We start from the raw sequence: 26,798 nt of genomic DNA, 5'->3' as shown, positions 1-26,798 counted from the left end.
CGAATGCATTGATGAATGGAGACAGTTGGTGGTTTCAGAATGAGTTTTACCAAACTCTGAATTTCCAGTGCTTTCTCCGGAGGGAGGAACACTCTCAGCTGTACCGTGTCCAGAATCATACCCAAAAATGCCAACCGGGTTGTTGGAATTTAGTGTGATTTCGGCAGGTTCAAGAGCCAGCCGTGCTGTTGTAGAAGTGACAGCGATAGTGCAATGTCCTGTACCAGTTTTTCCTTGGACCTCGCCTTTATCAGGAGATCGTCCAAGTACGGGATAATTGTAACTCCTTTTTCTGAGGAGAACAATCATTTCTACCATGACTTTTGTGAAAATCCTCGGAGCCGTGGCCAGGCCAAACGGCAACGTCTGAAATTGGTAATGAGTATCCTGGTTTGCAAACCGGAGACAACTCTGATGAAGGGGATAAATGGGAACATGGAGGTAGGCATCCTTTATGTCCAAAGACACCATGAATTCCCCCTCCTCCAGGCTGGAGATCACCGCTCGGAGAGACTCCATCTTGAATTTGAATTTCTTCAGGAAAAAATTTAGAGATTTTAGGTTGAGGATTGGTCGTACCGAGCCATCCGGCTTCGGCACTACAAATAGGCTTGAATAAAACCCTTCCCCTTGTTGCGCCCGGGGGACCGGGATCACAACCTGATTTTGACATCATTTTTGTATTGCTCCACAGACTAGAACTCTGTCTGGAAGCGAAACTGGTAAGGGTGAATGAAAAAACGGCGAGGGGGAACGTCTTGGAATTCCAGTTTGTACCCTTGGGTCACAATTTGGAACACCCAAGGGTCCAGGACCGAGCGAACACAAACCTGACTGAAAAGCCTAAGACGTGCCCCCACCGGTGCGTAAGGGAGACCCGGCGTCATGCGGTGGATTTGGCGGAAGCCGGGAAGGACTTCTGCTCGTGAACTCGAGGAAGCGGGAGTTCTCTTGCCCCTTCCTCAACCTCTGGTAGCGAAGAAGAAGTTACCTCGGCCTTTTCTATATTTATTGGGCCGAAAAGACTGCATTTGATAGTGCGGTTTCTTCTGTTGCGCAGGAGCATTAGGTAAATAAGTAGATTTACCCGCTGTGGCCGCTAATACTAAATCAGCAAGGCCGTCACCAAACAGTTCCCCACCCTTAAAGGGAAAGGACTCCATATTTTTCTTGGAATCGGCGTCAGCATTCCATTGATGAGTCCATAGCGCACGCCTAGCCGCAATTGACATAGAATTAGCCTTAGCCCCCAGGAGGCCAGCATCTCTTGCAGCCTCTTTCAAGTACGCAGCCGCGTCCCTATATAACCAAGCGTCACTAGGATGCTATCCCTATCCAGAGTATCTAAATCCGCAGATAAACTTTCAGCCCATTTTTCAATGGCGCTACTAACCCACGCTGACGCAATAAGCGGTCTAAGCTGCATCCCAGTGGTAGCAAAAATAGCTTTTAAAGTAGCCTCCTGCTTACGATCAGCCGGCTCCTTAAGAGTCGTCGACTGAGCCGCAGGGAGCACTACCTGTTTAGACAAGCGTGCTAGGGCTTTGTCTACTGTGGGTGGTATTTCCCACTTATCCCTATCCGCTGCGGGAAAGGGGTATGCAACCTTGATCCTATTAGAAATGAGAAATTTCTTATCAGGTGTATTCCAAATGCCATCAAAAAGGTCATTTAGTTCAAAACAAGGAGGAAAAGAAACAGAGCGTCTCTTTTCTTTGTAAATAAGGACCCTCGTTTCTGGTGTAAAGGGGTCCTCGTCAATGCGTAATACGTCTTTGACAGCCACAATCATATATTGAATACTCTTAGCCAATTTAGGATCTAACCTAGAATCAGCATAATCGGCACCGGTATCAGAGTCCGTGTCGGTATCTGTGTCATCTAATTGGTCAACACTACGTTTCAGTGACCCTTGAAATAAAGCGTCATCTACTGATTTCTTCCAAATCTGCAGTTGAGAGTCAGATTCAGTAAACTTTTGATTTAACAGTGTAACATTAGCATTTAAAGCAGTTAACCAATCAGCCGTTGGCGGTGCCGTCAGGACCCCCAAAACATTTGGTGTCCCCAATAAATTATCCCCTTGAGAGGAAAATTCTGCCTCAAACATGCTGTCTCCCTAACAGCACCCAAAGAAAAGCCTGTGAGGGAACAAAAGGAAAGGAGCCAGCTCACACCCCAGCACCAAAGTGCAGGTCTGAAAACACCCTCAAGTGTCACAGAGCTGCAGCACTATATTTCTGTATAGAAATAATCTCCCCCCCCCCCCCCCCCCCTCGTTTTTATAGCCCCTGGTACTTGTCTGCTGTGAGGAAGGACCAGCGCTGCTGCTTGGAGGAGGAAATGGCGCCAAGTGAGCCTGGAGGAAGAAGCCCCGCCCCCAACGTGGCGCGCTTCTTCCCGCTTATTTTTACATGTTTATCCTGGCAGGGGGTTTGCGGGCAGTGCCAGGGCACTGTACAGATATGCCAGCCTTATTTATGAGGTATTGGCGCGCACTGAGCAAATCATGCTGCGCGGTACCTCTATATGTCGTCTTTGTTGAAGAGAAGATGTCTTTTCCTCACATACTCACCTATCTTCTGACTTCTGGCTTGAAGAGGGGGGACGGCAAGCTGTGGGAGCGAGCATCCAGGAGAGCCCGGCATTCATCTCCCCTCAGGAGCTGAAGGCATCCTGTCAGCAGCAGCAGAGCCCTGAAACTCATTAGAAGTGGGTCTAGACTGCTCTCCCCTTTCCCACGAAGCAGGGAGTCTGTAGCCAGCAAATCTCCCCAAAATAAAAAACCTAACATTAAGTCTTTTCAGAGAAACTCTAAGAGCTCCCCCGAGTGCCTCCATCTCGCAGGGCACATTTTCTAAACTAAGTCTGGGGAGGGATATAGAGGGAGGAGCCAGGTCACGCCCTCTTTGAAAGTCTTAAAGTGCCCATGTCTACTGCGGATCCGTCTATATCCCATGGTTCTTTTGGTGTCCCCAACATCCTCAAGGACGTAATAGAAAGTCTAGTGTACACTATCGCAGCGTCTAAGCTGCGACCAAGCACCCTCGTGGTAGCGTCTGAGCCGGAAGTGAGGTCATTAGTTCATGGACGGGAGACGCACGGAAACTGGTCATGAACTTGGGGGAGGGGCGGCCAGTAGAGCGTCTAACTCCCCCCGTTGACTTAAACTCTAAGGATCGCGGCCTCACCTAGTCCTGGCACCTATGATCCCTAAAGTATAGCGCTGTTGCACTTAAGAGTGGCGGCGCATCAACCACTGTTTATAGTCTCCTCCAATACAGTGAAGCTGTGTCCGGACCCCCTAGTAAGAGGAAACCGATGCCTTACCTTCTCCCCATGCTTAGGCCACAGCCTGGTTACGTCTGCTAGACCTGCTAGAATCATCCGACACAGACGCCCGTCGAGACAGCACTATACCGCGAAGGTAAGCGTTGTTGTGACCCGGTGGAGAGTTGTTGGAGCGACTCTTTCTAGTATGCGTTTAAGACGCTGTTAAGAAAAGTCACTCAAAAGAGAAAAAAAAACATAGTAAGACTATAAAAATAAAATAATAAAAGCTTCAGGCTGCTATTTAATCGCAGCCCTGTGACCATGGTCCGGCTCCTGCCGCACCAAACAAAAAACTGATTTGACTGAGTGAGTGGGAGGCCAGAAAGCTCGTGACCGTTTGCTGCCATTTCCGCTGTCGCTCTGGCATATCCCAATGTTATCCTGTGGATAACCTGTGGACCCAGCCAAAGAAACTGATTATTGCATTTTGTCTTCTTACTGGTCTTACCAAAAAGACTCTCACCACTACAATCCATTCTAAATGCAGCTGCGAGGCCAATCTTTCTAGACGTTCATCGTCTGCGAATCCACTCTGTCAGACCCTCCATTGGTTACCTGTACTCTACCATATTCAATATAAAAAACTTTTACTCACACACAAGGCGATTAACCAAATTACAGCAATGTACAACTCTTCGCTTATCTCACAATCTGACCTCTTCACAAGATCTACGTCTCTCATCCACACTCATTATTTGCTCCCGTTCATGATTGCAGGACTCCTTCGGGCTGCACCCATGCTGTGGAATGCCCTCCCATGGACAATGAGACTTTATAGTCTCCAAACCTTCAAGCATCCCCTGAAAACTCAACTCTTCAGGAAAGCTTAGCAAATACCAGAATAACTCACATAACCTTTAAAACGTTCCTATTCAATCGCATCTCCACCTTACAGTCCGCACATATAGTAACATAGTTAACGAGGTTGACAAAAAGACAAGTTGTCCATCGAGTCCGATCTGTATTATATTTCCTGTACTATTGTGTCTGTAACCATAGATTAACTATAATGACCCAGATGAAGTTACATTTATAGTTTAATTGACCACTATAATCCATGATGTTATTAAAATACATTTTCTCTTACGTCCTAGAGGATGCTGGGGACTCCGTAAGGACCATGGGGTATAGACGGGCTCCGCAGGAGATAGGGCACCTAAAAAGAACTTTGACTATGGGTGTGCACTGGCTCCTCCCTCTATGCCCCTCCTCCAGACCTCAGTTAGATCTTGTGCCCAGAGGAGAATGGGTGAACTGCAGAGAGCTCTCCAGAGTTTTCTGTGGAAAAAGAATTTTGTTAGGTTTTTTTATTTTCAGGGAGTCCTGTTGGCAACAGGCTCTCCGCATCGTGGGACTGAGGAGAGAGAAGCAGAGCTGGCTTGTCAAGTTGGGCACTGCTTCTAAGGCTACTGGACACCACACGCTCCAGAGGGAATCGGAACACAGGTCTCACCTGGGGTTCGTCCCGGAGCCGCGCCACCGTCCTCCTCACAGATGCCGAAGATAGAAGCCGGATAGAGAAGGCAGAAGACATCTTAGGCGGCAGAAGACATCAGATCTTCATGAGGTAAGGCGCGCAGCAGTAAGCTGCGCGCCATTGCTCCCAGTCACACACACACAGAGCAGCACTGTAGGGTGCAGGGCGCAGGGGGGGGCGCCCTGGGCAGCAATAAACCTCACATTTTGGCACAAAACAGTGGCATTAAACTGCGGAGGCAGTAAATCGCTGATCCCCCGCCATTTTATTGAAAAATCACTGGGACCGAAGCCCGCCGTCGGGCTTGATCCTCAGCACTAACCAGCGCCATTTTCTCCACAGAAGCTGCATGAGAAAGAAAACGCTGGCTCCCTGGTCTCTCCCCTGCTGAACACAGGCTGGAAAAAAGAGGAGGGGGGCACTTTGGCGACGCAGTGAGTGGGAATTGACATAATATATATATATAAAAAAGCGCTATCTGGATATATATATATATATTTTCTTCCAGTGTTGTTGAGCGCTGGCATACTCTTTCTCTGTCTCTCCTTAGGACCTGGTTGGGGTTTTGTCCCCTTATAGGTTAATCCCTGTGTGTGTGGGGTGTCGGTACGTGTGTGTCGACATGTCTGAGGCGGAAGGCTTCTCTAAGGAGGAGGTGGAGCATATGAGTGGTGTGTCCCCGTCGGTTGTGCCGACTCCAGATTGGATGGACATGTGGCATACGTTGCATGCAAGTGTGGCATCTTTACATAAAAGGCTTGATAAGGCTGGTTTAGGGGGGACATCAGGCGGTCAATCTTCAGATTGGACTGACTCACAGGGCCCGGCGGGGTCTCAAAGGCGTCCCTTAACACAAGACACTACTACCGACACGGATTCTGATTCCAGTGTCGACTATGACGAAGTAAAATTGCACCCTAGGGTGACTAAAACCATTCAGTGTATGATTGTGGCAATAAGGGATGTGTTGCATATTGTGGATGAACCCTCGGTCCCCGACACAAGGGTACACATGTTTAAAGAAAAGAAACAGATTATTAATTTTCCCACATCTCATGAATTAAATGAGTTCTTTGGCAAAGCTTGGGAGACTCCGGATAAGAGACCGCAGATACCCAAAAGAATTTTTATGGCATACCCCTTCCCTAAGCAGGACAGGGAGATTTGGGAATCACCCCCCACTGTGGACAAGGCCCTGACGCGCTTGTCCAAGAAAGTGGCGCTACCGTCTCCTGACAGCGGCCCTTAAGGACCCTGCAGATCGCAGGCAAGAAACTACCTTAAAGGATATTTATTCTCATACGGGTGCGGTGTTAAGACCGACGATTGCGTCGGCATGGGTGTGTAGCGCAATTGCAGCTTGGACAGATGAGCTGACAGATCAATTTGATACTATGGATAAGGATACTATATTCCTAACTCTAGCCCATATAAAAGACGCAGTCTTATTTATGAGGGATGCTCAAAGGGACATTGGATGGCTAGCTTCTAGGGCCATTGCCATGTCTATCTCAGCGAGAAGTTCCTTATGGACTCGCCAATGGACGGGTGATGCGGATTCCAAAAAACATATGGAAGTGCTACCCTATAAGGGTTATGTATTGTTTGGGGATGGGCTGACGGACCTGGTTTCCACAGCTACAGCAGGTAAATCAAATTTTTTACCATATATTCCCCAACAGCAAAAGAAAGCAACACCCTATCAGATGCAGTCCTTTCGGTCGCACAAGTCCAAGAGAGGTCGGGGATCCTCTTTCCTCGCCAGAGGTAAGGGCAGAGGCAAGAGAGCACCTGCTTCGGCAGGTGCCCAGGAACAAAAGTCCTCCCTGGCTGCTCCAAAAACCACAGCATGACGCTGGGGCTCCCCTGAGGGAGTCCGCACCGGTGGGGGCACGTCTTCGACTTTTCAGTCAGGCCTGGGTCAGTTCGGACCTGAATCCATGGGTGGTGGAAATAGTTTCCCAGGGTTACAAATTGGAATTCGAGGAGGTGCCCCCGCGCCGATTTTTCAAATCGGCCCTACCAGCTTCCACATCGGAAAGGGATGTAGTGTTAGCTGCAATTCAAACGCTGTGTATACAGCAAGTGATAATCAAGGTTCCCCTGCACCAGCAGGGAAGAGGTTATTATTCAACCCTATTTGTGGTCCCCGAAACCGGACGGAACAGTCAGACCGATTTTGAATCTGAAAACCCTAAACCTGTACATAAAAAGATTCAAATTCAAAATGGAATCTCTCAAAGCAATAATAGCCAACATGGAGGAGGGGGAGTTTATGGTGTCTCTGGACATAAAGGATGCGTACCTTCATGTCCCCATATATGCCCCCCATCAGGAATACTTGAGAATTTGCTGTACAGGATTGTCATTACCAATTTCAGACGTTGCCGTTTGGACTTTCCACGGCCCCGAGGATTTTCACCAAGATAATGTCGGAAATGATGGTGGTCCTGCGCAAGCATGGAGTCACAATTATCCCATACTTGGACGATCTCCTGATAAAAGCGAGATCAAGGGAGAAATTGCTGAGCAGTATGGCGCTCTCTCTGAGAGTGCTCCAGCAACACGGTTGGATTCTAAATCTACCGAAGTCAGAGTTGATTCTGACAACTCGACTACCGTTCCTAGGTATGATACTGGATACGGAACAAATTAAGGTCTTTCTCCCAATAGAGAAAGCCCAAGACATCCAGAACATGGTCAGAGACCTGCTAAAACCAAAAAGGGTGTCAGTTCACCAATGCACTCGAGTTCTGGGGAAAATGGTGGCGGCCTACGAGGCCATTCCCTTCGGAAGGTTCCATGCAAGGACTTTTCAATGGGACCTTCTGGACAAGTGGTCCGGGTCCCATCTGCACTTACATCGGAAAATAACTCTGTCCCCAGGAACCAGAGTGTCCCTCCTGTGGTGGTTGCAAAGTGCTCACCTGCTGAAGGGTCGCCGGTTCGGGATTCAGGACTGGATCCTGGTTACCACGGACGCGAGCCTCCGAGGATGGGGAGCGGTCACACAGGGAAAGACTTTTCAGGGTCTTTGGTCAGACCAGGAGTCCTGTCTACATATCAATGTGTTGGAACTCAGGGCCATTTACAACGGCCGACAAGCGGAGAGTTTTCTTCGAAACCTACCGGTTCTGATTCAATCAGACAATGTCACAGCAGTGGCTCATGTGAACCGCCAAGGCGGGACAAGAAGCAGAGTCGCGATGGCGGAAGCCACAAGGCTACTTCGCTGGGCGGAAAATCATGTAAGCGCTCTGTCGGCTGTCTTCATTCCGGGAGTGGACAACTGGGAAGCAGACTTCCTCAGCAGACACGATCTCCATCCAGGAGAGTGGGGACTTCATCAAGAAGTCTTTGCAGACGTAACACGTCTTTGGGGAACTCCTCAAATAGACATGATGGCGTCACGCCTCAACAAAAAACTTCGGAGGTATTGCGCCAGGTCTCGGGACCCTCAGGCAGTAGCAGTAGACGCACTGGTAACACCGTGGGTGTTCGAATTGGTCTACGTGTTTCCTCCTCTTATCACGAAAGTGTTGAGGATCATTAGACGAAGAAGAGTACATAGGATACTCGTTGTCGCAGACTGGCCTCGAAGGGCCTGGTACCCGGATCTACAAGAGATGCTCACAGGAGACCCCTGGCCTCTTCCTCTGAGGAAAGACCTGTTGCAGCAGGGGCCCTGTGTATTTCAAGACTTACCGCGGTTATGTTTGACGGCATGGCGGTTGAACGACGAATCCTAGCAAAAAGGGGATTCCGGAAGAGGTCATCCCTACTTTAATAAAGGCTAGGAAGGAGGCGACGATAAAACATTATCACCGTATCTGGCGAAAGTATGTGTCTTGGTGTGAGACCAAGAATGCAGCTACGGAAGATTTTCATCTGGGTCGTCTTCTCCACTTCCTACAGACAGGAGTGGATATGGGCCTGAAATTAGGCTCGGTTAAGGTACAGATTTCGGCCCTCTCGATTTTCTTTCAGAAGGAATTGGCTTCTCTTCCAGAAGTCCAGACGTTTGTAAAAGGAGTGCTGCACATCCAGCCCCCTTTTGTGCCTCCAGTGGCACCATGGGACCTGAACGTGGTGTTGCAGTTCCTAAAATCATACTGGTTTGAACCGCTTAACAAGGTTGAGTTGAAATTTCTTACCTGGAAGGTGGTCATGTTGTTGGCCTTAGCATCAGCAAGGCGAGTGTCAAAATTGGCGGCTCTCTCACACAAGAGCCCCTTCTTGATTTTTCATGTGGATCGAGCTGAATTGAGGACACGTCCGCAATTTTTACCTAAAGTGGTTTCGTCGTTCCATATGAATCAACCTATTGTGGTGCCTGTGGCTACCGGTGACCTGGAGGATTCCAGATCCCTGGATGTAGTCAGGGCCTTAAAAATTTATGTAGCCAGGACGGCTAGAATTAGGAAAACAGAGGCTCTGTTTGTCCTGTATGCGGCCAATAAGATTGGCGCTCCTGCTTCAACGCAGACTATTGCTCGCTGGATCTGTAATACGATTCAGCAGGCTCACTCTACGGCTGGATTGCCGGTACCAAATTCGGTTAAGGCCCATTCCACTAAGAAGGTGGGCTCTTATTGGGCGGCTGCCCGAGGCGTCTCAGCTTTACAACTTTGCCGAGCGGCGACTTGGTCGGGGTCAAACACTTTTGCTAAATTCTACAAGTTTGATACCCTGGCTGATGAGGACCTAGCGTTTGCTCAGTCGGTGCTGCAGAGTCATACGCACTCTCCCGCCCGATTGGATGCTTTGGTATAAACCCCATGGTCCTTACGGAGTCCCCAGCATCCTCTAGGACGTAAGAGAAAATAAGATTTTAAACCTACCGGTAAATCTATTTCTCCTAGTCCGTAGAGGATGCTGGGCGTCCGTCCCAGTGCGGAAACTCTGCAAGACTTGTATATAGTTGTTGCTTACATAAGGGTTATGTTACAGTTGACATCGGTCTTGGACCGTTACTGTTGTTTTTGTTCATACTGTTAACTGGTTATGTATGTTCCAGGTTACATGGTATGATTGGTGTGGGCTGGTATGAATCTTGCCCTTGGATTGCTAAATCCTGCCTTGTATTGTCCATCTCCTCTGGGCACAGTTCTCTAACTGAGGTCTGAAGGAGGGGCATAGAGGGAGGAGCCAGTGCACACCCATAGTCAAAGTTCTTTTTAGGTGCCCTATCTCCTGCGGAACCCGTCTATACCCCATGGTCCTTACGGAGTCCCCAGCATCCTCTACGGACTAGGAGAAATAGATTTACCGGTAAGTTTAAAATGCTATATCCTTGGATATCGTTATCCGTTAGAAATTTATCGAACCCTTTTTTAAACATATTACCGAGTCCTCCTTTACTACCTTCTCTGGCAGAGAGTTCCAAATCCTTACTGTCCTTACTGTGAAGAACCCATTCCTTTGCTGGGTATGGAATTTCCTCTCCTCTAACCTCAGAGGGTGTCCACCTTTCCTGTGTAGAGATCTCTCAATAAACAAAATCGTCTGATAGCTTCATGTATTGTCCCTTTATATATTTGTAAATATTAATCATATCTCCTCAGACACACCGTTTTTCTAGTATAAACATATGTAACCTAGTAAGCCTTTCCTTGTAAACCAGTGCCTCTAACCCCTTAATTTTGTAACACGCCTCTGAACCCTTTCAAGTTCCCAGATATGTTTTTTTATGTGGAGCATTACACTCTCATACCTTGTCTCAATTCCCCGTTTTATGCATGTTAATACCTGATTAGCCTTCGTTGCTGCACTTTGACATTGGGTACTGCTGCTAAGTCTACTATCAATGAACACCCACAAATCTTTTTCTAATACCGTTTCCCGTACATTTTCCCCATTTAGGTTGCATATTTGTTATTAGTCCCAAAGTGCATAACTTAAAATTTTTCTAAATTAAATCTCATTCTCCAGTTAGCTGCCCATATTTCCAGTTTAAATAAGTCGTTCTTAAGAGACTCAACATCCACGTCTGAATTAATTACCCTACATAGTTTAGTATCATCTGCAAAAATTGACACTATGCTTTCCAGACCTTCTCCTAGGTCATTAATAAATATGTTAAACAGGAGTGGCCCGAGTACGGACCCTTGCGGTATTCCACTGAATACTGTAGATCAGTTGGAAAACATCCCATTAACCACCACTCGCTGTTCCCTGGTATCCAGCCAATTACTTACCCAAGTACAAATAGTGTTTCCTAGACTAAGCTCTCTTAACTTGAAAATCAGCCTGTGAGGCACTGTGTCGAAGGTATTAGCAAAATCTAAATAGACCACGTCCACTGCGCTTCCCTGATCAAGAAAAACGCTCGCTTCCTCATTGAAGCTAATTAAATTTGACATGACCTATCCCTCACAAAACCATGTTGGTTCCTATTAATAACTTTGGAGGTCTCCAAGTACTCCTGTATGCTATCACTTTATATACCTTCCAATATTTAGAAAATAAAATATAAAGGCCTTGCTAGCTCGGAGTTTAGCTCCATAAGAACCCTTGGGTGAAGTCCATCTGGACCAGAAGATTTATTAATATTAATTTTGCTTAGGCGCTCACGGACAACTTCCTCACTCAAACAAGTATTAAGCAACGGGACATTATCATTACTATTGTTATGCACTATTCCCACCATCTGGTCCTCACTAATAAACACTGATGAAAAAAAATGTGTTCAATATTTCTGCTTTTTCTTTGTCAACATTAACCAAGACTCCCAACTCGCCTTTTAATGGTCCTATTTTTTTTATTTTTTTTAACCTTTTACCATTTATATACTTAAACTTTTTATGGTTTGTTTTACTTTCCTCAGCGAGAGCCTCACATTTTCCCTTTTCTTCACTTTCCCATCCCCCTGACCCCAGGCCAACATTGCTGTGTAACCATATCATACAGCCCACCAATAACCTTTTAATCTGGTGGACCATTATGCAATAACCAACACCTACCCTTGTGTATCAATGTCCACTTTCCTATAAATTGTAAACTAGTGAGCAGGGCCTTCCTATCTCTACGGCCTCTACTATTACCCATTTTTGTTTTATCACTGTGGTTTCCAATTGTAAAGCACAATATAAGAAACTAATAATAATAAAAAATAAGAATATTGCCTACTGGCACTCCAGCCAAGCAGCAGCAGCATTTCTTCCAGCATGAGCTGTGCTCAGATGTTACATCTACCAGCTTCTGTGTGCAGTCATTTGTGGTTATCATCCAACGCATTTACCAACCTGTGACATTTATTTGATCCATTTCAGTTGGAGTATCAACTGGTATGGGAGGACCACCTTGCGAGCACGTGCTGCAATATTAGGATAACTACCCAGTATTTCCCTTCCACTCGAACGTCCCTCTTCATCTGTGGCTTTACTCCAACCTTTCCGGCTAGCGTAGCGGTTGGTGTAGGAGCATGGCAGACGCAAAGCACACCAGTAGGCAAGGACCAGTGACTCAATGAATAATTTGAGAACAAGCATCTGCTTTTGAGCAACAGTTACAATCACTTGACATAATTCCCCAAAATGAATTGCTCAGTAACTACTGTCTCGTGCCTCAATGAGGTCATTGGTTCCTAGAGAATATGCAGCCCTCTCACTGCTTCACCACATATCAGTGATAAGTAAACTTTAAACCTTGTTTTGTATTTTCATTAAACAAAATATTGCCACATTTATACCGTGGTTGTAAATCAGAAAGCAGTTACACTCAAGTGTTGTTGTTATATCTAAACGGTTTATTTTAAACCCATTCGCCACCCCTCTTGAAATATCCAACGACAAAATGGCTGAAAAACAAAACAAAAAAAGTCAATCTATAAAGCACCAAAGACAGGAGCTGAGATAGATGAGTGCTTTCATGTCTGGGGACCGGGAAGGAAAGGGAGAGACAAAATTGAAAGACTCATCACTGACACAAAACAATTTTGCCGTTAATTCCTATTCAACGTCTACAAAGAAAGAATTCTTGGGAGTCCAAAAAATAGGTTTAAAAAATAAAAAATTAAAATGGGAAATAATGTGTCCCTATCATGCCTATAACACAATATATACAAACAGGGCTTGTAGGGCACATTAATCTTCTTCTGACATCCCAAACAATCACGCAGGACCGGTTCTGCAGCAAGTTTCATATATTAAAACTCAACAAGGAACTTGAGGAAAGAGTCAAAAGACATGTAAAATAAATTACACACAGACTAATATTCAATAAATTAAGCGCAGAAAAAAATATACACAAAATTATTAAGAATTTAGGGATGGGGGGAGGATTGTGCTGGAGTTAAGTTTTCTTCCTTTTCCTCCATTAATTGAATTTACATTATTCCTTTGTAAGGGCAGCAAAAAATCTTCACTATTTCCACCAACCAAAAATGTGGGGGGGGGGGGGAAGGATGTAGATAAAATAAAAGAAAAAGTGCAGCGATTATTTAAGGGACTAGGGAATGGTTCTGGCAGTCACAACGAAAAATCATGTGGGTTACTAGTACAGGTAACCTGGCTAGTAGCCGTAACTTATCTCAGTCTTAGATATGGGTGCGTTATCTCCAGTGAGCAGACCGGTAACTTTTGCAAATGTTTTGCCTGGATTAAGACACCAAAATGTGGGAAATCACATTATAGGGCGACAGGACATTCATGATCCTAGAAGTAAAATTGCACTGTTCCATCAGTAGTACAAGTCAAGGCTGCCCTGCAGGTTCATTGTGAGAGGTGTATCAGTAGTATAATCTGTCTGTAACTGGAAACTGGGCTGAGAGAACTTCCAAAGATATCAAATGTTTATGAGATGTACAGAATTACTGGACCTTTCCCAGTAAAATAGCTTACAATGCGGGAGGACTGGAGCCCACTATATCGTAAAGAAGTTTTCAAGTGATGCTTACACAAGAAGTTCTGAAGAAACTCCAGAATGAGATGACCTGTTGTTCAGTAGTTTGAATGGGGCCAAAGCCCATGTTGTTCGAAATATTCCCCAGGAAATGTTGCCACAATAGCATACTGTAACAGTAAAGATGCTGGCAGAACTGTATAATCGGCAATTAACTTCTCTGCAGGGGCTTTTGGAAATATGGGGTTTAGGAAAGTGCTGGCAGTGTGGCACTCAAATCCATTTTTCTTAAAAGAGAACTTGCAAGTTATCCCTCGATTGTGTGAATGGAGGGACAGAAGTGATCAGCTGGATCTGCAACCAAATTGCTCCATTCCTGGGGGTTATCCAGTGTTCTCATACCAGTGTTCTGTTTCCTAACAAGAGACAAAGAGCAGTTACAGCTTCCAAACATTACATCAACATTCAACAAATATAAATTATTGACCTGTATTGTTAGTTAAAGCAGATGCTCAAATTTGTCACCTGGTAACAACCAAAGCAAGGGGCCTAAAATCAGCCTACAAAGTACATACAGCAGTCCTGACATTTATCTGATAATTTAGGTATAATAATTTGCTGTGGCATAATTCAGAGAAGACCCCCCCCCCCTTTTCACCACAACCAGGGTTCTTGTCCAAAATGCCCATGAATAAGCCTGTAATGCCATAGCTTGATGCAAAATTCATGGGGCTTCCTCACCTGCCTTTTGTGCTCCAGACCACTGTTCAATGCCACTCTATATACATGCTTTTAGCCTAATTTCTTAAAATCTATTTAATAAAATAAACACATCTAAGGATTAAACGGTAGGTATATTGTGCGCCATATACTAATAGCACCTAAAGCTTTAATAGCCCAATATTAGCGCTCTGCAGTAGTGCAGACTACTGCATCTAGTGAGTGTAAGGTACAAGTCCTATGTGATTTTGAGACTGTGTGAAGCCCCTACTCATAGTCTGTCATCCACTGATTAATCATTAAGTGGTTTGGATGAAGCAAATATTGGGCGGAGAAGAGGCTATCTGTTGGGATGGATTGCTCTCCTAAACCTCCACCTACAAACTGGAAGCCGGGTTTTTTTTTCTTTACAACCTGTATGTTTCCCCCTTTTTCTTGGTATGTTATTATTCTGTTATATGATGATTTCTATTGTGGGATCTTGCATTCAAGCCTTACGCCTCCTTATATTTTATTGTGTACTACTGTGTTTCTCTCTCTGCCTTTACAAAACTAAAAATATATATATAATTTTTTTATGTTTTTTTATGTTGTTTTTTTTTCTTACTAATAAGTTGCTAAAATCTCACCCAACCTGAATGACTTTTCTTGTAGGCATAGACTTGTGGCCTAGATTACACTATTGTATACACATCTTGGGGGGATCCGGTTAGGATCTCGGTGGTCGGGATCCTGGTTGTCAAAATACTGACACCGGAATCCTGACACACAACGGAATCCCGATACCGGCATCCCGGGGGGAGGGGAGGGTTAGGGTAAAGGTAAGTATACTTACCTTCCTCTTTCGGGATTTGGATAATCTGGGTTGCCGTGGTCAGTATTCTGACCACCAGCATCCCGTCCGCCAGGATATCCATCCCAACTCATCTTGAGTTATCCCTGTGTTTAGGTCACAAAAAACGATATATGCAAACAAAATTGAAGAAGGTATAATGTAAATCCGTTTACGCTGTATCTGACTCTGCCAATCTCTGCCCAAGACTAAACTAAGCTTATGGACAAGATTCATTATAAGTCAAACACAGACTGACAAAGTACAGGTTGAGTATCCCTTATCCAAAATGCTTGGGACCAGAGGTATTTTGGATATCGGATTTTTCCGTATTTTGGAATAATTGCATACCATAATGAGATATCATGGTGTTGGGACCTAAGTCTAAGCACAGAATGCATTTATGTTTCATATACACCTTATACACACAGCCTGAAGGTCATTTTAGCCAATATTTTTTATAACTTTGTGCATTAAACAAAGTGTGTGTACATTCACACAATTCATTTATGTTTCATATACACCTTATACACACAGCCTGAAGGTAATTTAATACAATATTTTTAATAACTTTGTGTATTAAACAAAGTTTCTGTACATTGAGCCATCAAAAAACAAAAGTTTCTCCATCTCACTCAAAAAGTCCGTATTTCGGAATACAGGTTGAGTATCCCTTATCCAAAATGCTTGGGACCAGAGGTATTTTGGATATCGGATTTTTCCGTATTTTGGAATAATTGCATACCATAATGAGATATCATAGTGATGGGACCTAAATATAAGCACAGAATACATTTATGTTACATATACACACATTATACACACAGCCTGAAGGTAATTTTAGACAATATTTTGTATAACTTTGTGCATTAAACAAAGTGTGTGTACATTCACACAATTCATTTATGTTTCATATACACCTTATACACTCAGCCTGAAGGTCATTTAAAACAATATTTTTAATAACTTTGTGTATTAAACAAAGTTTGTGTACATTGAGCCATCAAAAAACAAAGGTTTCACTATCTCACTCTCACTCAAAAAAGTCCGTATTTCGGAATATTTGGATATGGGATACTCAACCTGTATTCCGTATTTCGGATATTTGGATATGGGATACTCAACCTGTATTGTTGGTTCTATATTTACCTGGGTCAAACAAAATAAAATATTTTTGAGAGCCTTGCTACGTGGAGCTCTCGGTACCAGATTCCATTTTGGGAACAAGACGAGCCTCCTTTAAACAAAGGTATATTTCCTCCTGCGGGTCATAGTAATAGAACTTGCGCAGGTACGTGATGAGAGGTCTATGGAAAAACACAAAGAAATAAGGAACTAAACAGAAGACAAGTCTGGAATGCCTCAAACAGTACCTCGGCTGAAGCTAAATAACAGTTTGCTTATAATCATGTCAAGTTACAGGATGTGAATAACAAACAATACTGCGAGTAACATTTGTACACACAGCCCTTCAAGCCTTCTATATCATGAAGTCAGCAACAATGCACAAACACACAATACTACTAATAACGTGTAATCTATGTTCTGACGTGAGGTGAACAAGCTGTTAGACTGCAGCCAACACAGCACAACCCGCAGACCTCCCAGAGCAACATAAACAGCACTTAGCAAGGGCTCTGCCTGGCTGTGACTAATAATTAGTGTTGACGCTAGAAAGTATAATTATATAGGAGGGAAAATTGTATTTACACACACTGCTCTGTACAGTAGTATTTAAGGGGGAGCACGCCAGACAAGGCCTGTGCCATATAGTAAGGATTTGTAGATGGCAACCATTCTATACAATAAAGGTATAAAGTAAAACCAGCTGTGTGCCTTTATACAGTATGTATAAAACACAAGGAAAATGCAGCATATTTAAAAGGTGGTAGTTCAGGCGCTTTTCCTGCCAATTTATTGGTGTTCGTATTATATGATTCTGGGGTCTATGCAGAGCTACAAACCTATACAACTAAGAACAGCAGCACACAATGTGGTAAAGTTGACTTTTCTTATAGTTTAGGAACATTAAACATTAATAGTACAGCCTGTGTAACAGCCTATTTGCAATGCAGTTATTACCACACATCATTGCTAATAAAAAAAAATCAGTTCTCTGTGTCAAATGCTTTAGGCATTGTTTAAAGGAGCTCTCTGTGTTGGCAGAAGTACATGTGATACTGAACTCATGTGACAAATAAGTCAATGTGCTGACCGCTGGCAGGGTCATGGCGCGAGCATGCACCTCCAGTACATGGAATGGTTTACACACTCACTACTACTCACATATGATGGCTAAATTCACCGTGATCAGTTATACAGATATATTATTATTATCCTTTATTTATATGGCGCCACAAGGGATCCGCAGCGCCCATTACACAGTACATAATCAAATGAGTAAACAAGAAAACAGCACTTACAGTACAAGACAATATAGGACAGGTTAGGGTGCCATCAAAGGGAGTATAAGATAGTGTAAGTAAGAAAAGGAAAGGCACATGAGGAAAGAAGGCCCTGCTCTTGCCAGCTTACAATCTAAAATATATTACACTTTAACGGCAAACATATGTTTACTTATCTTTTCAGATATTAAATGCAGTGTGTGTAGGTGACAAGTGGTATTTAAGCTGGTGTCAACACAGGAACAAAGCAAAAATTATGTGCAGTGTTGTGTTACCATCCTCCAACAAAATTAAAGAGGTCTATTGGTTTGTCCACAAACCTAGAATAGGCTGCTTAGGTCCAGTGACCAGGCTCACCCATGTTAGACCCTAACAGAGCTATCAGTATAGGGCCTAATTCAGACCTGACCAGGTCTGAATGACCCCCATAGTACCATACTTTGAGATTTAGCAGCTAACACAGCAATACAGTAAGTTATGTGCCCTACACACTAAAGGGCCCTACACACTGGACGACTGCCGGCCGAGGTGCCCGACGACTTCACTCCCCCCCATCACCCGGCCCCATAGCCTTGCATGCTAATATGGATGATATTGTCCATATTGGCTTGCATGCATAAATGAGCCAGCACCAACGATGAACGAGCGCGGGGCCGCACATCTCGTTCATTTATGAACAAAATCGTTCATATCTTTCAGTGTAATCCATTAGTGATTACACTGAAAGATATGAACGATCTCGTTCATTAATGAATGAGATATTGTTCATATATGTCAGTGCGTAGGTACCAACAATAAGCTGCTCTGCGATCGTTCATCGTTGGTGCAGGCTCGTTTATGCATGCAGGCCAATGTGGACATTATCGTCCATATTAGCATGCAGGACTATGGGGACGGGTGAGAGTGAAGAAACGTCACTCCTCCGTTCACCCAACACCCCCCCCCCCCCCCCCCCCCAATGCGCTGGGTCAGCCACCTGGCACCGCGCGCTGTGTGTAGGGCCCAATAGACTCACCCCTGTTAGCTTTTTTGACATTGTAAATAGATTTTCATCGCAGTTATGCACTCAGCTTGTAGCTCCCCAATATAGTTTGTTATTCTTTAGACTGTGCAAAACACAAAGCAGCCCCTGGCTGTAATTGAGACTTCGATACTCACTTGGGTAGAGGGAGCTCTGGAATGTGGTCTATCCGGACTAATTGCCGAATACGAAAGCGACACAAATGTTGCAGAGACTTCACATTGCTGAAGCGGGACACAGGGTATAACAATTGTACTGGAGTAGGAGGGAGACCTGAAATAGACAAAGAGGCATAGATAATAAAATGGTGCTATATGTACAAAGGGGCTGTAACCCAAAGCAATCACTAAAGACATATACTTTCACTTTATAATCATTAGGAAATAGCAGCTAAAATCTGATTGGTTGAGGTAGTTTACTGCATAATGGTGCATATAACACCAAAAGACTATATAAATAAAGGGGGACAGAATTGGAGGAGTCATCCAATAAAAAGAAACATAACGGAGAGAAATGACAGGAATCCAGTGTGCATATGCGGTCTGATCACATACCATTATTTCTCTTACGTCCTAGAGGATGCTCGGGTCCACATTAGTACCATGGGGTATAGACGGGTCCAACAGGAGCCATTAGCACTTTAAGAGTTTGAGAGTGTGGGCTGGCTCCTCCCTCTATGCCCCTCCTACCAGACTCGGTTTAGAAAATGTGCCCGGATGAGCCGGTAACAGCTAGGGGAAATCTCCTGAGCTTTCCTGGAAAAGTTTTAAATTAAATTAGAGGTTTTTTTTTTTTACAGGAGGCTGTTGGCAACAGCCTGCCTGCAGCGAGGGAGTAAGGGGGGGAGCAGTGTCCGCCCTGCGGAGTCTGAGCCACTGACTCCGCTGACTGGACACTGAGCTCCAGAGGGGTCTTATCGGTCTCTGCCACAGGGGAACCGCTCGCCCCAGCAGCATGCGGCCGACCCCTTACAGAGCTGAAGTGAGTGGTGAGTTAGTCACCGACCCCACCTAGCAAGCGGGGGGCCGGTGTGAAGATGGCAGCAAATGGGGATGGAGCACGGTATTAACCGCGCTCCTGGACGATACCAGAGGCACATAGTGCGGCGCTGTGAGGGGCGCCCTGGGCCAGCGCTTAACCCACACACTGGTCAGAAAGCCTGTCGGGGTCCAGGGATCTCAGCCAGCAAAACTCCTCAGGCCAGTTTAAACATCAGAAGAGCGGGAAGACAGCGCCATTAAGGGGGCAGAGCTTCTCCTCAGAGCGGACCCTGCAGCGTTCCAGCGCCGTTTTCCTGCATGCAGAGCTGAAAGGAAGATACTGGTACCTCCACAGCAACTCCAGCTTACTGTATAACGGTATCAGGGGGTTGTAGAAGGGAGGGGAGGCTGTTATATTGACTGCGTGTCCTATTAAGGAGCACAAGTCAGCGCTGATAAGGGCTTTCTCCTAAAAATTGCTGGTGTGAGTTGGCTCCAATCTGTCTCTCTCTTGCCATTCTTGGGGGGAAACTCTGTCTTACCCCCACCTGTGTGTATGTGGAATGTTTGGTGGTCACCTGTAGCAATGTCCACGGATACAGTGTCATATGCTGCAGAGGATTTATCCTCCATGGATGATCCCATTCCATGTAATCAGGTTAGCACTGGTTTAGCACAGATTCCAGCAAGGGAACCAGAGTGGTTTTCCTCTATCAAGACTTGGCTTTCTCAGATTTCTGACAGGGTTGCCAGTAATGAATCTGCAACCCAGGTATTGCAGACCTCTATGGCTGTATGACCCTTGTCTGGTACCTCGGGTCACCCCGCTATATACCCCCACAAACGTGCGCTTGTGCAGGTAACACAAGACGACACGGATACCGATTCTAACACTACAGATGGTGATGGGGATGTGTTGCGGGGTCCGCATCTCTTGCAAGGGGAGTGCAGTTGTTTATAGAGGCTAACAGGGATGTGTTAAATGTTAATGATAGCACACCTGAGCAGGTTGAGGAGGCTTTTTTCACTGAAAATAAGAAAGCCTCGTTAACCTTCCCTGCGTCAAAAGAGCTGAATGCTATATTTGAAAAAGCATGGGTAAACCCTGAGAAAAAATTCCAGGTCCCTAAGAGGATTCTAGTAGCTTTTCCTTTCCCTGAGGAGGATAGGAAAAGGTGGAAAAACCCACCAATTGTTGACGCATCTGTATCCAGACTCTCCAAAAAGGTGGTTTTACCTGTACCAGGATCTACCGCCTTAAAGGAGGCAGCAGATAGGAAAATTGATAATACTCTGAAATCAATGTACACTGCTTCAGGGGCCAAATTACGTCCCACTATTGCTAGTGCATGGATTGCAAAGGCTATAGTGAAGTGGTCGGCTGCCTTAATTGAGGATTTGGATACGATGGATAGGGATGAGGTTGCATTGTATTTACGCAACATTCATGATTTTGCAGGTTTTATGGTAGAATCCATGAAAGACCTGGTTTCCATGGCTGCGGGAATTTCTTCCATGTCTGTTTCAGCTCGTCGGCCGACGCGGAATCCAGAAGAAGTGTGGAGTCGCTACCCTATACAGGTCAGGCTCTCTTTGGTGAAGCTCTAGACGCATGGATATCCACCGCTACAGCGGGTAAACCTCCGTTGCTTCCCTCAGCAACACCTGCACAGCAGTCCTTTCGGCCTAACAAGCCCAGAAAGGCCAGATCATCCAATACCTTCTTTAGGGGAGGTGAGGTTAAGTCCAAGAAACCTGCCACTGCAGGTTCCCAGGAACAAAAGCCTGCTTCAGGTACCCCAAGGTCCTCCGCATGACGGTGGACGGGACGGCCCGGAGGTGGGGCCTGTGGGAGCGAGGCTCAGACGGTTCTGTCATGTCTGGGTATCGTCCGGCCTGGATCCCTGGGCGATAGATATTGTGTCTCAGGGATACAGGCTGGAATTTCAAAGTCTCCCTCCTCATCGTTTTTTCAAGTCGGGCTTGCCAACTCTGTTGGAGGACAGCACAGTGCTTCAAGACGCTGTCCAAAAGCTGGTGGAGGCACAAGTCATTGTGCCGGTACCACCTCACATGGTGACAAAGGGTTACTATTCGAACCTTTTCGTGGTACCGAAACCGGATGGTTCAGTCAGGCCCATTCTGAACCTAAAATCGTTGAACTCCTTTCTAAAGAAGTTCAAGTTCAAGAAAGAGTCTCCAGTGCGGTGATATCAGGTCTGGAAGAGGGGGAATTCCTGGAATCACTGGATATCAAGGATACGTACCTTCACATTCCAATTTGGCTGCCGCATCAGGCTTATCTCCTCTTCGCATTGCTGGACTGTCATTTTCAGTTCCAGGCCCTGCCATTCGGCCTCTCCACAGCACCGAGGGTGTTTACCAAGGTGATGGCGGAAATGATGATGCTACTCCGCAAGCAGGATGTGAGCATCATTCCTTATCTGGACGATCTCCTGATAAAGGCATCGTCCAAGGAGAAGCTGCTGCAGTCCACTGTTATCACAACGCGACTGCTCCAGAATCACGGGTGGATTCTGAATTTTCCAAAGTCGCATTTGGAACCAACCCAGAAATTGTAATTTCTGGGAATGATCCTGGATACGGAAGTGCAGCGGGTGTTTCTTACGCGGGACAAGGCATTGGTGATCCAATCCATGATGTCTTGAAACCACCCCGGGTGTCGGTTCATCAATGCATTTGCCTATTGGGAAATATGGTCTCCTACGAGGCTCTCCAGTACGGGAGGATAGGCCCTTCCAACTGGATCTCCTGGACAAGTGGTCGGGATCTCACCTCCACATGCATCAGAGAATTCGTCTGTCACCAAGGGCAAGGATTTCTCTCCTCTGGTGGCTCCAACTGCCTCACCTCCTAGAAGGCCGCAGGTTCGGGATTCAGGACTGGGTCCTGCTAACAGATGTGAGCCTCCGGGGCTAGGGAGCAGTCACTCATGGAGTAACCTTCCAAGGACGGTGGTCAAGCCTGGAAGCCGGCCTGCCCATCAACATCCTGGAACTAAGAGCAGTCTACAACGGTCTTCTTCAGACGGCCCCTATTCTAAGAAATCGGGCCATCCAAGTGCAGTCAAACAACGTAACAACAGTGGCTTACATAAACCGACAGGGCGGAACGAAGAGCAGAGCGGCAATGTCAGAGGTGACAAGAATACTCCTCTGAACAGAAAAACACGTGTTGGCGCTGTCAGCCATCTTCATTCCGGGAGTAGACAACTGGGAAGCAGACTTCCTCAACAGACACGATCTCCATCCAGGAGAGTGGGGACTCAATCCGGAGGTGTTCAAGGAAATAACAGATCTTTGGGGATTACCCCAAATAGACATGATGGCCTCTCGTCTCAACAAGAAGCTTCGGCGTTATTGTTCAAGGTCGAGGGACCCACAGGCAGTGGTAGTGGGCACCCTAGTGTCTCCGTGGGTGTTCCAGCCAGTGTACGTGTTTCCACCACTCCCTCTCATCCCAAGATCGTAAAGCTCATAAGGAGAACAAGGGTTCAAGCGATCCTCATTGCCCTAGATTGGCCAAGAAGGGCTTGGTACGCGGACCTTCTGAATCTACTGCAAGAAGAGCCGAGGCCTCTTCCTCTTCGGGAGGACCTGCTGCAGAAGGGGCCGTTCGCCTATCAAGACTTACCGCAGCTACGTTTGACGGCATGGAAGTTGAGCGCCTGATTCTTCGGAATACCTTTCCGAGCAAGAAAGTTATTCCTACCCTCATACAGGCTAGGAAAGGGGTAACGTCAAAGCATTACCATCGTAATTGGAAGAAATACATTTCTTGGTGTGAGTCCAAGAAGTTTCCTGCGGTGGAATTTCAACTGGGACGTTTCCTCCTCTTCCTGCAAGCAGGAGTGGATATGGGTCTGAGGTTGTGATCTGTGAAGGTCCAGATTTCAGCCCTATCTATTTTCTTTCAGAAGCAATTGGCTGCCCTCCCTGAGGTTCAGACCTTTTTGAAGGGAGTTCGGCATATCCAATCTCCCTTTGTACCGCCTACGGAGCCATGGGACCTTAACGTGGTGTTGCAGTTCCTACAGTCGGATTGGTTTAAGCCTCTACAGGAGGTGGAGCTCAAATTTCTTACATGGAAGGCGGTCAATTTGTTGGCCTTAGCTTCTGCTAGACGTGTGTCCGAGCTGGGGGCTTTATCCTGTAAAAGCCCTTACTTCCACGAAGATAGAGCGGAGCTCCGGACTCGTCAGCAGTTTCTTCCGAAGATTGTGTCGGCATTTCATATCAACCAACCTGATTGTGGTGCCAGTGGCTACTGACTCCTCAATTACTTCAAAGTCCTTGGATGTTGTAAGGGCTCTGAGGATATATGTGAAGAGAACTTATCGTCACAGGAAGTCTGACTCTCTGTTTGTCCTATATGATCCCAAGAAAATTGGGTGTCCTGCTTCTAAGCAGACTATCACTATCCAGCACGCTTATTCTACGGCAGGACTGCAGTGTCCAAAATCTGTTAAGGCCCACTCTACTCGTAAGGTGGGGTCTTCCTGGGCGGCCGCCCAGGGTGTCTTGGCAATGCAACTTTGCCAAGCTGCAACTTGGTCTGGGTCGAACACGTTTGCAAAGTTCTACAAGTTCGATACTTTGGCCTCTGATGATCTGAAGTTCAGTCAATCAGTTCTGCAGGAGCCTCCGCGCTCTCCCTCCCGTTTTGGGAGCTTTGGTACATGCCCATGGTACTAATGTGGACCCCAGCATCCTCTAAGACGTAAGAGAAAATAAGATTTTACTTACCGGTAAATCTATTTCTCGTAGTCCGTAGAGGATGCTGGGACTCCGTAAGGACCATGGGGAATAGACGGGCTCCGCAGGAGATAGGGCACTTTAAGAAAGCTTTGGACTCTGGGTGTGCACTGGCTCCTCCCTCTATGCCCCTCCTCCAGACCTCAGTTAGGGAAACTGTGCCCAGAGGAGATGGACAGTACGAGGAAGGATTTTTGTAAATCTAAGGGCGAAATCCATACCAGCCACACCAATCACACCGTATAACTTGTGATAAACTTACCCAGATAACAGTATGAACAACAACATAGCCACGGTTCCACCTAAAAACTATAACATAACCCTTATGTAAGCAATAACTATATACAAGTCTTGCAGAAGAAGTCCGCACATGGGACGCACATCCTCTACGGACTACGAGAAATAGATTTACCGGTAAAGTAAAATCTTATTTTCTCCTACACTACTTCATGGCAGCCCTTACTCTTGGGATTGTATCCCATTCCTAAACTTAGACAGGGAATCCTCTCAACACTTTAGGACCACCCACCTTGGGTATATAGCCCTGCTCCTCCCCTTCCTCCATTAGTCTTTTTCCTGTCTCCTAGCTTGACAGGGGATTATGTGTTTGGTTTTTGAGAACGTTTTACCTCTATTCCCAGTAATACGCCTCTGTGTAGCCGTACTGGAAGAGGGTGGCTCCCTGGAGAAGGCAGAGTGTGCTTGGGGCGGTTGTAAGTCCCCGCTGTTCAGCTTAAGGTGTCCGCCCGCTGTTTTTGCTGCTGGTCCCTCTCCCTAGTGCCGCTGTCTGAAGCCGTCTCCCCGGGTGCTTTGCTCCGCTAGCCGCAGCGCCTGTATCTCCGGCGAGACCAGAAGTGCGGGTGGCCGGAAGGGCAGCGGGGCGAAGGGGAAGTGCGGCTGGCGGGCGGAAGCGCTGTGAGAGACAGCGTGCGGCGGTTGGCGGGCCGAAGTGCTGGGGCGGCCGTCCTGTAGCTGGGACGGTCTGCTCAGCGCCGCTCTCTATGATTCTTTTGGAGCTTAAATATGGCGCTGCACACTAGGAGTGAGAGTCTCCTATGAGCTGGGCAGGTGTATGCTTACCAGCAGGATGGATAGAGAGCCTTCTCCCCATAAGCCGATGAGTGCCCGGAAGAGGTAAGTCCTCATAGAGGATATGTTTTTTGATTTTCTGCGTGGTTAGGATTTTAATGTAGTGCTACTGCTGTTCATTTTTTAGTGTGTCTCCTCCTAAGAAGAGGCTATGCAAGAAGAGGCATATGGATATACAGTGTGCAGCATGTGATAAGATCTTTTCTTCTACTGAGAATGTGAAGTTCTGTGAGGACTGTATACAGAGTGACATTCAGCAGGCTAGTCAAACCAGTCAGATTCAGCAATTGAAGGACTGGATGAAGAGGTCTTTTGTTACGAGAGAACAGCTGGCTGATTTGCAGGGAAATAAGAGGTCTAGATCCCTGGCTAGTATTGACTCTCAGGACGAGTCAGCCTCTTTGTATGCTGATTATCAGTTTTCCTCTAGTTCTGGGTCAGAAGAGAAGGAGGAAGTTAGAGAGTTTAATTTGGATCTCGTTGACAGTCTCTTAAAGAATATATTTAAGACCATGAACTATAGGCAAAAGGATAAAGGAGATGAAGATAAGGATGTTTTGTTTGGAGATAAGTCCAAAAGGAGCAGATATTTTCCGGTTCACAGAGCATTGAAGGATGTAGTGTCTAAGGAGTGGCAAAACATAGATAAGAGACTTGGAAGTATTAAACGAGTGGATCGGATGTTTCCAGTAGAAGATGAGCAATTTCTGGGCTGGTGCACAGTGCCTAAGATTGATGCGGCAGTGGCAGAAATGGTGTCTAAAACTACGATTCTGTTAGAGGACGGAGCTGTCCTTAAGGATGGCATGGATAAGCGTATGGAGAGTGCGCTAAAAAAATTACATATGTCCTCGGCAGTATCCTTAAGGTCCGGTGTGGCTGTTGCATCTGTTTCCAGAGCTTTGAGAGTGTGGGGATCAGTGTTGTCCACAGATATTGAAGAGAAAATCTCAAGGCAATATTTGCAGAGAAGCCTGGGTATTATGCTCAAGGGCATAGAGTATCTGTGCGAAGCTTCTTTGGATGTGTTAGATTTCGCAGCGAAATCCATGGCGGCAGGTGTTATGGCTAGAAGAGCTTTGTGGCTTAGATCATGGTCGGCGGATATGCATTCCAAGAACCGGTTGGTGTCATTACCGTATGAGGGTTCCCTATTATTTGGAAATAAGCTTGAGGCTATTATACAAAAGATGTCAGGGGGTAAGTCAGCGAGGCTGCCTCAGGACAAGAGGAATAAATTTCCGTTTCCTTCTTCTAAGCAACAATTTAAGGAAGCGAGAAGTTATAGGCCGGGGCGAGCTTATATGGGAAGGTATTCCTCGGGG

The 26,798-nt window shown here is 45.9% G+C and overlaps 1 protein-coding gene across 2 annotated transcripts in view; it reads right to left on the bottom strand.

Annotated features, from left to right (window-relative positions):
* Positions 1-12,536: 12,536 nt before the first annotated feature.
* SOCS7 (suppressor of cytokine signaling 7) overlaps positions 12,537-26,798 on the bottom strand; it is a 92,652-nt gene continuing 78,390 nt past the window's right edge. For both annotated transcript variants that reach the window (XM_063959657.1, XM_063959658.1), the window contains 3 exons: positions 18,767-18,902; positions 16,353-16,510; positions 12,537-14,067 (listed from right to left, as the gene is read on the bottom strand). In XM_063959657.1, coding sequence (XP_063815727.1) covers positions 16,390-16,510; positions 18,767-18,902 — 257 coding nt within the window. In that variant the 3' untranslated portion in view covers positions 12,537-14,067; positions 16,353-16,389. The remainder of the gene's footprint in view (positions 14,068-16,352; positions 16,511-18,766; positions 18,903-26,798) is intronic.

This window comes from Pseudophryne corroboree, chromosome 3, assembly GCF_028390025.1.
Source record: "Pseudophryne corroboree isolate aPseCor3 chromosome 3, aPseCor3.hap2, whole genome shotgun sequence".
Lineage (NCBI taxonomy): Eukaryota > Metazoa > Chordata > Amphibia > Anura > Myobatrachidae > Pseudophryne > Pseudophryne corroboree.
This window is presented reverse-complemented; position numbering and strand designations above follow the sequence as displayed.